This window comes from Mesoplodon densirostris, chromosome 9 (assembly GCF_025265405.1).
Source record: "Mesoplodon densirostris isolate mMesDen1 chromosome 9, mMesDen1 primary haplotype, whole genome shotgun sequence".
Taxonomy (NCBI): domain Eukaryota; kingdom Metazoa; phylum Chordata; class Mammalia; order Artiodactyla; family Ziphiidae; genus Mesoplodon; species Mesoplodon densirostris.
The window spans coordinates 68,010,496-68,027,134 of NC_082669.1; the positions used below are offsets into that span (position 1 = coordinate 68,010,496).

At 54.7% G+C, this 16,639-nt stretch overlaps 1 protein-coding gene across 2 annotated transcripts in view; it reads left to right on the forward strand.

The window, feature by feature from the left end:
* Positions 1–16,639, forward strand: part of MINDY4 (MINDY lysine 48 deubiquitinase 4) — a 164,126-nt gene that overhangs the window by 118,301 nt on the left and 29,186 nt on the right. For both annotated transcript variants that reach the window (XM_060107468.1, XM_060107469.1), the window contains exons 10-13: positions 3,017–3,118; positions 4,836–4,899; positions 6,054–6,119; positions 11,956–12,023. In XM_060107468.1, coding sequence (XP_059963451.1) covers positions 3,017–3,118; positions 4,836–4,899; positions 6,054–6,119; positions 11,956–12,023 — 300 coding nt within the window. The remainder of the gene's footprint in view (positions 1–3,016; positions 3,119–4,835; positions 4,900–6,053; positions 6,120–11,955; positions 12,024–16,639) is intronic.

Sequence of the window (16,639 nt, forward strand, 5' to 3'; positions counted from 1 at the left end):
TGGGCAGGAGCGGGGCAAAGTTATGTCTGGATTGTATCCTCCGTCTAGAATGTCTATGCTGGAACACCTCCAGACGGAGCTACCAGGTCACCTTGCAAACATTCACTATGGTCCACACTAACTTACTGAAGCAGGTAACGCTTGCCTGAAAGCTTCTCAGTGCAGCCACAAATAAGATTTTAAAAACCAACATATATTAAGTACTTATCGCATGCCAGGCACTGTTAGAAGCACTTCACACGTATTACTTCATTAATCATTAAAACCACCCTATGAAGGAGGTACTATTATTGTCCCCTTTTAAAAGGGGGAAACTGAGGCACAGAGACTAAATGATTCACCCAAGGTCACACAGTTAGTAAAAACTGGACAAAGTGAAACAGCAGTGAGGGAAGAAGGAGAGCGTGGCGAGGTGGAACCAGCCATCTGGAGCTCCTGGTGTTGGGGACCAGCATCCCTTTGCCTCTGAGCCCATCTTTCCTGCACCTGCAATGCTATCAAGAGACCTCGCTCCTGGGCCCGGCCTATCTTCCAGGTCTCACAGGCTCTAATTACAGACCCTCTGAACTTCCGTGTTTCTACACAAAAGTTCTCATTCTTTTCAATGGCTTCCATTTAGTCTCTCCATCCTTCCCTGTGTCTTCTCCAGCATGCTCTTCCCTGCATCAGCTCCAGACACAGCTTTCCAGAAAACAGTAGCACTGGGAGAAGTGCGGTGGTCAGGCCTGGGTTCCATTCCTGGCCTAAGGCCTTGGGGAAGCCCCTTGCCCTTGCTGGCCTTCGCCTCCACACCCGGATCCTTTCTCCTTTGTCCAATGAGCCCTGCTTTCCAGGCCTTCCTTCGTCCTTGGCAGCTTCTCCTGAATCCCACAGCAATGTTTCCTCGTTTTTGTTTTCATAGTTGACAGTGGCCCAGGGCCAGTGCTTCCCAATCTCAGGTGCCCGGTTTGCTGGTGGTGTGGTAGCTGTTTCCAGAGGAGCAGGCAGGCTTCCTGAGGCTGCAGACATACCAGGGAGTCTGCATTTCATTTCTCAAGTGGTTGAGTGCTTGTTTGTCTCATTGAGTTAGAAGGACTGCCTGGTGTCAGCGGCTTGTCATCACTTTCACATCAGATATAGGGAGTTCACCATCCTGTGAACTCTCTGGCCACAGCCAAAGTGGGCACTTGACGTTTCCATAAAGACAACAGCAATGGGTACCCTTTATTGAGCGTTCTCCCCATGCCGGGCACTGGGCCATGGACCTTACACAGATCATCTCATTTAAAGCTCCCAACACGATGAAGGAGGTACCACTGCCCCAGCCAGTCTAGGGATGGGGAAACTGAGGGACCCTGTGTCACGTTGCCTCCCACGTTAAAGTCACTGGACCACAACAGCCTGGGTGCAGACGGCTGGCTCTGTGGCCCGGGGACTGGGCCGTGACCACATGCTGCCCACCATGGTGACCTGTGTCCTGGTCTCCGGGTTCTCCTCTCCTATCCTGGAGAGGAAGGACAAACACCAGTTTTCACCTGCTCCCCACCCAACAGCTCCGCCTAGAGCTTAGGGTACTTGGTGGCTGAAAACATGGAAGCTCCCTCTACGTTGCTGGGAGCCCTGGCGTCAAGCCCCTTTTGCTTGTTAGGTAGTGAGACCCTCAAGACGCTCAGCCTGCCTTCGTAGGAATTTAAGAAAACTTCCCAGAATCCAGGGGTGGGCAAGGAGCACAGCTCTGTGGAGCCCTGGAGACAGAAAGAGCGTCTGTACGTGGCTGTCGCTTCTTCTGTCTTTCTCATGGACTTCATGCACTAAGGGCCTCTTCGTTACCGTTTTTATGGTAAGAAGTCTCTCTGCCATTTTTTTTTTTTTTTTTTTTGCGGTACGAGGGCCTCTCACTGTTGTGGCCTCTCCCGTTGCGGAGCACAGGCTCCGGACGCGCAGGCTCAGCGGCCATGGCTCACGGGCCCAGCCGCTCCGCGGCATATGGGATCTTCCCGGACCGGGGCATGAGCCCGTGTCCCCTGCATCGGCAGGCGGACTCTCAACCACTGTGCCACCAGGGAAGCCCCTCTCTGCCATTTCTGACACCACTGACTGCCTGTCCTTCTCCAGCCCTTTTGCTCCCAAGACTGTAACGGCCCGTCTCCGAGCTCTGCCCTTCCTGCCTGCCTCCCCTGCCTCTCCCACGCGCTGGAGTTCCACTGGGCTCCAGCCTTGGCCGCCGCCTCTGCCTTCCTCATCCTCTCTCTGGGAAATCTTAGCCACGCGGGGTGCCGAGGACCCCTCACACGCTGCTGGTTCGTAAGCCTCTACTCAGCCCAAGCCGCTCTCCTGGGCTTTAGAGCGACGGCTTCACCTGGGCATCCCACGTGCACCTCCAGCTGCGCCGTCCCACATGCACCTCCAGCTGCCCACGCCCCCCACCGCCGTCCCCACCCCGTATTCCCCACTTCAGTTGGTGGCACCGCCATGCACTCACCAGAAGCCCTGCCGTCCTCCCAAATCCTCCGTTTCCCCCGTCCCCATGCGCTATGTCCAAGTAACCAGCAAGTCAGGCTACTTTCCCCTCAGCACTCGTGGTCTGGTCTCCTATCAGCTGGGGGAGCGCGGGGCACCTGCTTGCGTGAGCCGCGGTCTCCAGGGGCCTGGGTGTCGGGACTGGCCAAGGCTGGGCGGGGCAGGGCGGTGCCCCTGCCTGGGATGGCAGCAGTTCCGGGCTCAGTCCCCTGGGCTTTGTCAGAACCCGCAGCCTTTTCTTCCACTGCTCCGGGTCCTGCCGAGTCTCCAGAGGCTGCTTTGCTCCCGTGGGTGATTTCCCCAGCCTGTTCCTCCTCCAGCCCTGCCAGGGCCCCTCCCTCACAGCTCTTCCCTTGGTCTTCATCTGCAGAGGCCCTCGTCCCAGGCTCTGCCCGAGTCCCTGGGCCGCAGGGCTCCGCTGGGCAGCAGAGGAAAGGACAGGCCATCTTCCACAGGGCTGCGCTGTTGCTGATGTCTGTCCCCATAGGCATAAACATACTTCCCTTTTTGTCCTCAGGCAGCTGCAGCCTTCAAACGCTCGTAGGACCCGCTGCCTGGCCCTGGCCATTGCGGACATTGTGTGGCGGGCTGGAGGCCACAAGAGAGCCGTGGTCACGCTGTAAGTGCTTCCCTGGGCTGTGTTGCTACCACTCCACCTCGGGCGGGCACAGCTACAGGCCAGCTGGCTGTGCGCTTTCCTGTCCTTGGGGAAATCATCGTCTCACACAGGCTGTCTGGGCCTGAGGACCGTGTCTGTGTCCTCCCAGACCCCTGCCCTGTGCTCCAGGCCAGGAGGAGCCCAGAGAGTTGGCCTGATGTGCTGGGCAGCCCCACACCAGGGGAGGGCCAGCCCTCCACATGGCTCCGGTCGAGAGGGGTCGGATCTGGGGATCCTTCTCTGCAGGGGGTGCTGGCGGATGTAACCTGCCTGAGAAAACCCATGCCCCCGCCCCCCGACACCGGCAGCTTGCTCCCCTCTACATTTCTCTGATCTGGAGGCCTCGGAAAACAGCCTCTAGGTGGACCCAGTCATTTGTACTGCTCCCCCCAGTCCCCAGAGCACGCTCCTATTTCCTCTGTCACTTGGATCCCCGTTCCGGTGAGGAGCCTCAGAGAGACGAGAGGTCAGCGGTGGAGGCAGCGCGTTCTTCCTCCCCGCTACCTCCGTCCTACTGGTGGAGGATGCCATGCTCGTAATCTATGTGGATGGTCTGCCGGCTTTTCAGCCTGACCCTTCAGAGTGGAAGCATCACTTCATCCCAGCTGTGTGGCTAAGCTTTAGTAAAGGGGGTGCCCTTTGGATACAAGGGCCACACCCTGGAAGGGGGCACAGTGGTCAGTAGAGCACAGTACTTAAGAGACTCCAGAGGCTGACTCCCAGTGCTGTTGCTTATTGACTCTATGAGCTTGACTAACTGACTCGACTTCTCTGTGCCTAGCCTGTTTACTCACCTGGAAAATCGGGTGATAGTAATGATTACTTAATGGGGTGAATGTGAGAATTGAACGAGTCAACATAAATAAAATGGTATATAATGAATGACAATATCATCGATCAGTTTAAATAATTTATCCGTATAAATAAGTGATAAAGAATAGTATGAAGCACTTAGGATAAAGTCTGGCTCATACTAAGTATCGTGTCAGTGTTAGATATTATCATCATTATCACTATTGTTCTTATCGAGTGCTTGTCCTTGGTACCCATGTTCCAGGTGACTTACAAACCCTGGCCCTTAGGATCTGCATGGCAGCCTTGAGAGCATATGGGGCAAAAATTCAATCTCTCCTTACTTTACAGATTAGGAAACAGAAGCCCAGAGAGGGGCGGTGGCTGGTCCAAGGCTGCACAGCAGGCTAATGTCATAGTGGCCCCAAACCCAAATGCAGCTTCTAGTCCATGCCTTCCCGGGCCGCACATGCACATGCTGTGTAAACAGATGTCCTCCAAGAGAACAGAGGCTGGACTTCCTCAAGTCCCTAAAGACGAAGGGCAAGTGAGCATTCCTTAGTCTGGAAGCACGCTCGTCGGTGGGTGAGAGGCAGGCTTCCTGCTACCAGGATTTGGGTTTGGTTATCCCGAGCTCTCCTTCGGCTGTCTTTTTTCCATCCCATGTTAGCACCCGCACCTCCACCCCCTCCCCTTTAGTGGAGTTCTCCGGACCCGGCCTAGCGGGTGAGTTCAAAGCGGGGAAACGAGGTGTGCTTGGCTCCCTTCTTTCCTCTGGGCCACCTTTTGGGTTGTCCTCATTGAGCAGCCCGTGTGGGTTTTGCCCTGGCTCTGGGGCATGTCTTCTCTGCGCGCAGAGACTCATGCATCTCCCTTTCCTTTTTAGGGCTTCGAGGACGCAGCAGTTCAGTCCAACCGGGAAATACAAAGCAGATGGAGTCTTAGAAACAGTACGGCTTTCTGGAAAATTATCACGCAACCTTTGGCTTTGTTTGGGGACAGTCTCCTTTCATATAAGTAAATCCTTCCTCAGTTGGGGATGGACCAGCCTTCCCTGTGGCCCAGGCCAGCAGCATCCTCCACCTGGGATTGGGGTGCAGGCAGAGGTGGGGGCCTTTGGGATGAGCTCTGGCCAGAACGGGCTTTATGGCCAAAAGGCCAATGGGCGCCCTGTCATGTTGAGCTTGTACAGAACCTGACGTCCCTCCAGCATTCGGTGCCCCATGCCTTTTGGCTAAACCCCAGCCTTCCCCGTGTCCCCCTTTACGTCATAGCATCCTCTCTGGGATTGCTATGAGAGGGTAGTGGGGGTGCAAGAGAGAGGAAGTTAGAGAGCAGAGAAGAGCTTTGATGGACGGAGCACCAGCTGGAAGCCAGACCCAAGTAAGATAAAGGACAGGAGAGAAATGAGAGACGTGTGAAAATGTGGAAACTCTGAGACTTTCCCACAAATTAACCTCCTCTTCACTGAGGATTTTTGTTCTACTTAGCTTGTTTCCTTTGACCTTTTCGGCATGTGTGGCTCTGGGATCTTAATTAAGCATCTCGCTTTGTTGGATGTTATCTGTGAAAGTGTTTTTTTCTGACCTGCATGAGAAAGCACAGGAGACGCATAACCACTGCTTTGCACCGAACTCAGGGCACTGCCTGCTGGGCTTAGAACAGGCCTGGTGATGGCGACCTGAGTGGGTCACCCACCCTGTACTCCCCTGTCCCCCCACCCTCCCCGCCCCCAAGGGGCTCCTCAGATATCTGTGACCAACCTGCAGGGTGCAGCCCCGCCCGTCAGGGCCATCCATGCATGGTGCTGGCTCTGTGGCTTTAGTTCCATGATGTCTCCAATCCTGGGGCCTCTAAAGGCAGGCCCAGTGTTGCTGCAGGGCGGGAGCCCCAGAGCCCCCAGCTGGGCCCTGCAGCCTTTACATCACACACAGGTGTAGGAGTGCCTCTCCACCCCCGCTCCCGAGGTCGCCGCTCTCTGACTGCAGGGACATTGCCCAGTGGGGTGTTGCAGCTGCTGAAGTTAGGGCCACAGAAACTAATCCAGCACGGGAGACCGTCCACCGGACTTGGGCAGTTCACCCTGTGTGTTTGTGTTTCCCAGCTCATACTCCACAGTTTGACCTCCTACGAGGAACTGGTGACTTTTCTTCAACAGAGCGTCCATCAGGTATGAACAGTGGTTTAGTTTGTGGGATGTGCATTGCTAAGCTTCTGCTTTCTCTGTGGGAGACATGCTGGCGAACTGGGGTTGTTCCCCGTTCATCCCCACCCTGGGGTAGTGGGGCGATGTCGGCTGGAGAAGAGTGGGCTTGGGGGCAGAGGGTCCGACCTCTGCCACTATGTCCTGGAGGGCTGGCCATGGCTACAGGTAAAGGGAGCCACTGCAGTGGGGGCTGCAGAAGCAGGGATGGAGCGGGGTCAGGCTGAAGGGGAGCAGCTATCAGACTGTGGTTATGAGAGCTTTCTCTCTGTCCGAGGGCAGGCAGCTACCTCTGCAGGTAAAGAACGTCAGCGAGTGGGGCCCAGTACCATCGGGGAGGTGACTAGGACATGGGTTCCTGGGCTGGATTGGAGGTCTGAGCACTGTTGATGGAGATCCTGGTAGTAGAGGAGCTTGCTTGGTGTCCCGGGAGGCAGGGCTGGGCCCGGAGGGGCCTCCGGAGCATCCTGTCTACCGGAGGAGAGCCGTGCACCTGCTCCAGGCTGTGAGATGGGGTGGAACCCAGCCAGGGCCTGGGAGCAGCCCTTCAGAGGGCTGAGGGAATTCAGAGTTGGGCTGTAGCCTTGGGGCTTTGTGGAGGAGGTCGTTGAATGCTCTGAGGTGTGTGAAGAGCATTGTCTCTGGAGCCTGTCAGCGTTAGTGGGTGTTTGCATCTTAGTAGTTCTGTGACCTTGGGCAACTTACTGGACCCCCTGTGCCTCAGTTTCCTCCTGTGTACCATGTGGCTGATGACAACGGTGCCTGCCTCAGAGCGCTGTGCAAAGCGTTTGCCTGGAGCCACTGTGTCCTGCTCCGTGTTCCCGGTGGTCGTTAGCTTTCATTGTGGGTGTTTCATCACCTTGAGATGGGTTAGTTGTACACAGGTAGAGACGGGAGGGAAGCAGGGCAGAGAGAAGCAGCCAGAGCCAAGGGACGCTGCGTTTCTGCGCCAGCCTGTCCCGCAGGTGCTTGGGAGGGGCTCTGATGTAGGAGGGGTCCTGGCCTTGGCACTGGGAGTCCTGGGCTGGCTGTCACTTGTTCCTGTCCCTGGCTTTCTCTGGTTCTTCATGAGCATAACCCAGTGGGCAGTCTGTAGATGCAGCGTGCTCACCACCGGCTCAGGGCCATGGGGCGCCTGGAGCAGCGGCCCTGGGACCTCCTCTGGCTTATTCCTCGGTCACAAGTGGCCTCAGGAAAGTCACTGGGCTTCAGTGGCCTCATCTGGAAAGTGGAAGATGGAGCAGTTAGTTAGCGGGTAACTTCCAGCTCTTTACTTTCCAACTGTGATTCTTAAAGAAGAACCTTACACGCATGGGAAAGAATGTCTTCCAAATTAAGGACCAGGCAATTTAAATAAGCAGAAAGGACACCTTTTATTAAACATACCAGAGCAGTGTGAGAATACAGCAATGCATCTGAGAGACGAGCAAATCCTGACAGCATCAGTGTGCATTCAGGGAGGCCAGGACCAAGGGCACCTGTGTTCACACTGTCAGGTGACGCAGAGCTGGAGGAGGGAAGCCCTGTGGGGCAAAGGAGGGGCCCTGGGGTGATTGCTCACATGACCTCAGGATCTGAGGCCCCATCATTGCCCCTGAGGCCCTGGGGTGGCCCTTCAGCACCAAGATCGTCTACATCCTTGTCTATAGATGGGGTCTCCCTCCTCCCTTGGCCTGTACCCCCAGGGTTTCGATGAAGCCCAAGTGAGACGGTGAGTGTGAAAGAGGTTCTGAGAGTGGGACCCTCGCCAGGGGCGGGAGCCGCCTACTTCCTGCCACACCTCTGGGCTCAGAGCAATTCCCCCTTCTCTCCTGGCCTTGATCCCTGGGTACGAGTGGTCACCATTTGGCCCTCGCTCTGGAAGGCGTTGTTTTCCCCCTGCAGTTGAAATTATGTTTTTGCTGGAAGCCGTTGAGCTGCCTCAGCACTACCCTCACCAAATTCATTTTTCATGGTCTGGGCCTAGGAGGGGTTCCTCGTGCCAGGCCTGGAAATGAACACTGAACCACGTCTGCTCAAAATAAACAGCCTCCTTGCTGTGTTTTCATTACCGCTCACCCTCCTGGTGAGATGTCTGGCTGCCGCCCCCTGCGAACTGGGGGATGCTCCTGCCCCTGCCTCCCATTGGGGTTCTTGGTGGACTCAGGTCTCTCCTGGGCCAGAGCAGCTCAGTGGAACGACCCCTTCTTCCCAAGCGGTACCAGACATTTTTCCAGACCCTACTGGTGGGTTCTGGCCCAGTTGCCTGCCTGGACTCTCCTTTCAGTGCAGGCACTTCGCCCTGTGGCCTTCCATGGCTTGGCAGCTGGAATTTGATGAGATAATTTTATAATAATAAATGTTTTAAAAACAAAATGGGATATTGGTGCCATTCAGTCGTGTTCCGTCCGGCAAGGGCCAGAGGCCCCAGGTGGGGGTCATGTCCCCGCCCTCTGCAGTCTCACCTAACCTGTCCACACGCAGGGGCATATCCACGGCTCAGGATGAGGTCCCCTTGGACGTGTCCCAAGGACTGTGGAAAATGCTGGCCTGAGTATAATAATAGTTCTCCACGTTTACACAGAGAGTTGGCTTACAGCGGGAGTCTGTGTTCCTTACTTCATTGCAGTCCTGTGAGTAGGAAGGCACGGCAGAGGGGGAAACGGACCCAGGAAGTGCCGTGGACTCCCCAGGACAATGTGCAAGTCCATGGCAGAAGTAGGTAGGCATTTCAGAAGGGGAAACTGAGACTGAGAGAGCTTTGTCACTCCTTGAGGCAACAGACAAGACTGTAGTAGAGCTGTGACAAGGGCATTGGTGGCCCGAGTCCTCCCAGGCCTCTGTCCCCCTGCGCAGGGACATCAGCATTCCTCTTTGCAATTGTCAGAGCACTTCCACCGACCTGGCCTCATAGGACGTGCAGCATGACCTAAGGAAACATGCAAGGGAGGTATTTGTTGTCCTCATTTTGCAAATGGGAAACTGAGGACAACAGAAGTGAAGTGACTGGCCTGAGATCACAGAATTAAGGTGACGTTGATTTAAGATTATTGTTGATTCATTCATTCCATTTCTCCTTCCAAAAAAAGATTTAAAGGTAATTATTAAAAAAAAATGATGTCCTCGGGGTTTTTTCCGTGCTCCAGCCATGGTAAACCTTCCCTCTCTTGCCTCTGGGCCTTTGCATGTACTTCTCCTCTCATCTGGAACAACGTTCCCTTTTCTGATTCCTCCCTGTCCCTTGGGCTTCTGTCTAGACATCACTTCCTCCAGAAAGCCTTCCTTGACGCTCCCTCCTTCCCTAAGCCCTAAGTCTGCATTGAAGGCCCTTCCTGTGTGTTTCCAGGGAACCTTGTTTTTCCCATCAGTGCAGAGCCCCTTCCCCGCTTTTTTCAAGTTGCTTATTATTCTCTCTTTCCTGAGTTACTTCTCGTGAGGGCAGAACTGTGTCCACCTTGTTCACAGGTATAGCTTTAGCAGGGAGCATCCCCTTGGCACAAAAAGTTCAGGCAGTAATTTTTTTTTCTTGAATGACTGACTAATTGAATTATTGGGTGAAAATAAAGACTATATACATATATAATATTTAGAAAATATAAATCTATATTTTTAATTGAAGTATAGTTCATTTACAATATTATATTAGTTGCACATGTACAACATAGTGATTCAATATTTTTATAGATTATACTCCATTTAAAGTTATTATAAAATAATGGCTATAGGGCTTCCCTGGTGGCGCAGTGGTTGAGAGTCTGCCTGCCGATGCAGGGGACACAGGTTCGTGCCCCGGTCCGAGAAGATCCCACATGCCGCGGAGTGGCTGGGCCCGTGAGCCATGGCCGCTGAACCTGCGCGTCCGGAGCCTGTGCTCCGCAACGGGAGAGGCCACAACAGTGAGAGGCCCGCGTACCGCAAAAAAAAAAAAAAAAAAAAAAAAGACTATATTTCCCTGTGCTGTACAATGTGTCTGTGTTGCTTATTTATTTTATACATAATAGTTTGTGCCTCTTAATCCCTACCCCTATCCTGCCCCTCCCCCTTTCCCTCTCCCCACTGGTAATCACTAATTTGTTCTCTATATCTGTGAGTCTGTTTCTCTTTTGTTGTATTAATTCATTTGTTTTATTTTTTAGATTCTACATATAAGTGATAACATACAGTATTTGTCTTCCCTTGATAAAGTCTATATTTTGAGGAAAAGAAAAGATAATTCTATCAGAAGTTTGAGCTAAAATAGTTGGAGTAGTTTGAACATCGTATTTGGCTCTGAGTTTCCTGGCAGCCAAGGCAAAATGGAAATATGATAAGTTATATGATTCTCATTGTTCCAGGAAAGTAAGCTTTCTTTTTTAGTTTTAAGTTCAAAAAGAAACTGATCACCCCATAAGGAACACTGACTATTGTAACAGGCAGCATCTTCATCAACAATTCCAAAAGTGGTATTGTCCCCACAGTGGGATGAGTAAGGCCTTCACACTCATTTGCCGTCGGGAGACAGTGTTCCTTCAGGAAGCAGAAATGACATAGTCCATCCCAGTAATCCATGGCCTGCTGGGCTCACTGGACACGTGGGCAGTGAGGACCCAGCATCATACAAACAGCTAACACAGGTGTCAGGCCCTGTTTGAAGTGCTTTACAAGGATGATCTCCCTTAATCTTCACAAAAGCCTCATGAGGATGGGTCCTAGTTTTATTGTCTTTGTTTTACAGATGAGGAGATGGGACAGAGAAGTTAAGAAATGTCCCTGTGGTCACATAGCTAGGAGTGGCAGAGCCGGGATGTAAACCCAGGCAGCCAGGCCCCAGGTTCTGGGCTCCAAACCAGGGTCGAGACTAGGGGAAGGTGGGAAGATGAGTGAGGTGCTCCCCAAATTCAAAGGGGTCCCCCAAACCTCAGTAATCAGCATAAATAATATTTTAGTGCAATAGTTTAAAACTATTAAAAATCTCAAAAAATCCACGATGAACAAAAAAATCTGAAACGATGGGATCTGCTCTTGCACTTGCCATGCTCACCTCACTGGCACCTCCCCACCCGATTCTCCTCCAACCTGATCTCTGCTACTCTCTGCCCAGTGCAGTTCTTAGGATCCCTTAGGAGTTAGGGATTTGGAATCAGACGGAGTCCCCTGGATACCCATTGGGCTGCTTGCAAGTTGTGTGACCTCGGGCCAGTCACTCAATTTCTGAGCCCCAGTTTCCTCACGTGGCAGAGGGCAGTAATAACAATATTTATAGCACAGGCCCGAGATAGTTTTTTTTATTTTTTATTTTTTTGCGGTACGCAGGCCTCTCACTGCTGTGGCCTCTCCCGCTGCGGAGCACAGGCTCCGGATGCGCAGGCTCAGCGGCCATGGCTCACGGGCCCAGCCGCTGCGCGGCATGTGGGATCCTCCCGGACCAGGGCACAAACCCACATCCCCTGCATCGTCAGGCGGACTCTCAACCACTGCGCCACCGGGGAAGCCCCCGGGATAGTTTTAAATGTGATAATGAGCAGAAGACACTTGCATGGTAGTGGAGGCTGCCCCAGGCCATGGCTGTCCGTGAACTTCTGGGACTTGGAGGTCGTGGGGTGTTCCTCGGCGGGCACTGCGTCTTCTCCATTGTCATTCAGGCTGGTGCGCTCCTCATCCCTTAGGGAGTCTGGTTAGTGAGACCTGCATGGGATCTGCCATGGGGCTGCCTGGCGACCTCTGGGACCTGGCTGGAAGCAGCTGGCTCAGGGTCAGGCTGCTCCCTGGGTCGTGGTCCCCAAGGAAGTGACAGGAGGGAGGTGCACACACTTGATGGGTTCTCATTCCTCTCTCCTCTTCCCAGTTTGAAGCAGGCCCCTACGGATGTGTCCTGCTCACCCTGTCGGCCATCCTGTCCAGGTCCACAGAGCTGTGAGTATCTTCCTCATTCATTTCCGGGAGCCGGGCTTGTCTGTCTGGTTCACTGCCGCCTCCCCAGAGCCCAGGGCAGAGCTGGGCACACAGTGGGTGCGTTGTGAGCATGGATGAATGAAGCAGTGGACTAGGGGCGGTTGGCTGGACAGGGGAGAGAGAACAGTTACATTCTTTGTACATGTGTGTTCAGTGCTACCTTCTCCTCCGTCTCCCCACGTGTGCTGGGGAATGCATGAGATTCAGATGCAAAAGACCCCCCAAAGGGCTTACAGCCTCCCTGGTATCCCAGCGGCACTGCAATGGGCGGGTACTTGGGCACACACGTGGACTCCTCCGAGACATGTGCGGGGACATAAGAACTGGGAGATGACCGAGGGCCCTGTGAACTTGCTGTAGGCCAAGGCAGTCCCGAAGGCTTCAAGGTTGGTGTCTAGGGCCAACCCTGAGGGGCTGAGCGTGCCCCGGGGCCTTGGAGGCCGGGGGAGCAGGGAGGCTGGGTCCCCGGCTTGGACACCACGCATCCTTATCAAACATGGCCTCCCAGGCTGCCCAAGAACTGGAGTTCCGCCATCACCCTCATTCCCTAGGAGCTTTCTAGGCCTCTTTTCTGTATTTGTCACCTGGGCATTATGTCACTAGGGAGGGTAGCAGATTAACAGCACATTGATAGGTTTGTAAAGTACAATCGATTGCCCTGTCCACTTCCAAGCAGAGTGCAGACCCCAGAGGGCGTGGAGACCTGGGGGACTGAATTTGTACTTTGCAGGGGTACGTGGTGTTGGGGAAGATTTGGGAACAGCTCTGAGCAGGTGGGCCCTGGGAACTGGGGAGGCAGAAAGAGTAGCCATGGGGAGCCCAGGCTGGGGAGGCCCGGCAGAAGGAGACGCATGCCCCCCACTCCTGGTCCTGGGCGGGCCCTGTCCGAGTTCCCCGTGGCCTCTGGTGTGGGTGGGAGGAGGAGGGCAGGGGCTCTGCAGCCTCGTGCTACTAGCCTGCCTGCTGCTCGCTGCTCCTGACCTTATTAAATGCATGTGTGTGCACTTTCTAATGGCATTTTCCTTCTAATCCTGCCATAATGATATGATTCATTCCTGGCCGGGCTCACGTGCACGGGCGACTGTAAGCCGCCCTGCCTTCTCCCCAGGCCTGGGTTTGCTAATCCCTGGGCTGACGGGTGTGTGAGTGAGACCCTTGAGCTCCCTGAGGGGAGGCTGAGCTCTCAGGAGGGCCAGGCCCTTTTGCAATCCTCTTGGCCTCAGTTCCCCCGTCTGTATGGGGGCCCCTTGGCTCTGAGGGTCAAGGTCTCTGTGCTCAGTGTCTCTGCTCTAGGTGCCGTGGGGCTTGTCAGCCTGGGGGCCGGGCACCCTGTTCACATGCACACTCCTTAGGGACTGCTCTGGCAGCCCTGCCCGTCTGAGGGGTCTTCGGGGCCCCATGTCCAGGCTGTGCTTCACGTTGTCCAGAGCTGGAGCACTAGGGCAGTTTCTGCCGCCTCCTCACTCCATCCAACCAAGCCACGCAGGGGTCAGTCCCTGCCTAGGTCGTGGCACCTGTGGGGCATCTGTGTTGGGGAGGGTACCTCGCTGGACCTGCACAGCCTCGTGCCCATGGGCCTGAAGTCACAGTGCTGCCATGCCCCTCCCCCTCCACCAGTCACAGACACACACACACACAGAGACACACACACACACACAGACACGGGCACAAAGAGACATACATAGACACAGAAAGAGACATACACAGCCACAGATATACACAGAGACACATGGATACACACACAGACACACACAACGCTGTGGGGGTCCCCTCCTTCCCCTTGTCCCTAGAGAGAGTGTATAAAGACAGTCTCTCCTGCTTAGGGCCCCCGAGGACCTTCCCTGGCTCCTGGAGGCCAGTGGTTCCGAAGCCTCCCAGGGCAGCTATGGGCAGCCTGGCCCCTGCCTTCCAGGAGGACCTGCACAGAGACCTGCTTTAGCGTTGGCCCCGGTAGTGCTTTGGTGGGAGTTGTCTTACTCCTGTGGCCTCCCTTTCCCTTCTTCTAAGAAGACAGCATAGAGAACATTCTCATCGGCAGTAAGAAGGAAAGCAACCAGCATCTAGTAAGCTTCCGGTGTGCCAGATCCTTTGCTGTAGCATTTTACACGAGACGCATATAATCCCCACGGCAACCCTGTTAGGGGTCACTATTGCGATCACCGTCACCATCTCTGTCTTTCAGGTGAGGAAACGAGGCTCTGAGAGGCGAATGACTTGCCCCAAAGTCACACAGCTCAACCCAGGCATCCTCGTCCCAGACGGGGTTCTCTGGGTTTTGCTGTTTAAGGACCTGAACTTGGGAATAAAACAGACTTGGTTTCAGGCCTGACTCCAAACTCCTTTGAGCTTGAGTTTCTTACTCTGTAAAATGAGGATGACAGTTCCTGCCTCACAAGATTAAATGAAGAAATACATGTCGTGTGCTTGGCAGGGCTCTGGGTGGGTGGCAGGCCTCGGATAGTGGCCGCTGCTGGTCCCATCCTCTCCCAGCTGTGCTCAGGAGCCTCTTGTGCCCCGTGCTGTCCTGTCTTGCTCTCAGTCTTGGCTTGGTGCCTCGTGGTGGAGACATGGCCACAGGGACATCCTGCAATGGGTGATGGGTCCTCCCTGGTGCCAGGAGACTGCTCTTAGGGGGAAGCCCCGGTTCTGCAAACACAGCTTAAAAACCACAGGACCAGGCGATCCCAAGGGCCTTCCTGCTCTGGGGTCCAGTTTTAGCTTTGCTGAACCCTTTGATACCATTTCAGGGTGATCCTGTGCTACTTTGGGCAGTTGAGAACATGACCTGGTAGCCCAAAAAAGAGAGCAAGTCTCTCAAATCATATGCTGTTTGGCCAGGAGAAGTGGAGCTGGGGGAGGAGGGGCTGGGAAACGCAGCCAGACACAGTGAGTATGTGTGCGTTTGTGGCAGGGCGTGTGTGGATGGGAGATGGGTGGGTCTGAGGGGCTGGGTGTGAGATGATGTGGGTTTTGGTGGTTGTGTCTGAGATTGTGCGAAGGGTGACTTGATTGTGTGTGTGCGGGAGTGTGAGTGTGACTGAGCGCATGGCCGTCCCTCCCTCCTAGCAAGGCTCTGAGACTCATGCCTGAGGCCCAGGGGCAGCTGTCACAACAGAGTCATTGCCTCCTGTCCACGGGCTGTCCCCAGCCCTGAGTGGAGCCAGGGTGAGGGCGCCATGGGCAGACACAAATGCAGCAGAGTGCAGCCTGGACACTTCACCCTCAGAGGCTCAAAGAACAAGTGGCAAAGCTGGCCTTTGAGTTTTGCTTACCCCAGGCTGAGTGCAGAGGCTTGAGAAGGTTTCATTATTTTCTGCTTGATTTGAAGCCATCCGTGTTCTTTCCTAAGATCTCGAATTGCTTACGGTAAATCTCATACAGGCTTTCATGTTCTCCTAGTTCCCCTGCTTTCCAAACCGCATGGCCCAGAACTTTCCCCAGCGCATTCTCACAAGCCCCAGGGATGCCCAAGTTTCCGGGGTCAAGGCCAGCTCCGAGCCAGCCCTGCACAGCGCAGTGCAGGGGTGGGCCAGCCCCTCGGCACAGGGGACGGCTAGGGTGCTGCCCCCCACCACCACCCCGGGTGACTTAGGCCTGGGCGGCGAGAGGAGACAGCTTGTGAAGAAAACCTCTTCATTCAGTAGACCATTGGCATTCATTACAGTGGCAACTTTGGATGCCCAAGGGCAATCTTGAAAGTCCAAAATAGGCGGTACTTTGTCATTTGCCGAAGTGATTTTCTAGCAGCACAAGCCAGGCACTGGGGGCGTGGAGAAGCCTCCACACCATGTGGTTCTGTGTTCTTTGTAACCATCTCCAGCAGAGGGAAAACAACAACACAGTGAAACAGCCTTGAACTGAAAGCCAGCGTGAGTGTTGGTCGGGCGAAGGCAAGTGACAGAAGCACAGTTCTTAGCCAGCGTAAGCAGAAAACAATGCAATTAACTGATTCATATCAAAAGCCCAGGGCTTTGGGAGTGGCTGGGTCCAGGAACGCAGACAGTGTCTTTGGGACTTGGTGTCCCCCATTCTGTCTCTTCTCTCTCCTTTCCTCTGTCTCAATGTCGTGTTCTCGGGGGAGCCTCCTGCACGGTGGGCTCCAGGGACCCTTTTCTCGGGCTGCCGCAGTTCCTGATGGCCTCATGGTGGCCAGGCCCAGGCCGCAGCCATTGTGGGGCAGGTGAGACTCAGGGGCTCCCCCGGAAGGTGGTACCTCAGGACCACCCTCAGGGATCTACCACACTGGCTGGGGAAGGGACGGGCTGCGTGGTCAGCAACTGGAGGTATGAGACAGATCAAGGAGCCGAGAGCAGGCCTGAACTCGGGGCTGAGTCAGGTCTGGGCCTGATGGAGGCCCTGCAGGCCACTCTCAGAAGTGGAGAGAAGCAGTGACGAAGCTCCCAGTCCACCTCAGGGAGGCTGGGCGGGCCAGTGGATGGCAGCGTAAGGGTTCGAGCAGGGGGCTGTTCAGGTTGAGAAGCCCAGGATTTTGGTGGCCCTAGGTGTGCTGTGCTGGGGGAAGGAAAAGATAGGAGACTTGTCAGCGTTCTCCTCCACCCTCCTGTCGCACCCCCTAA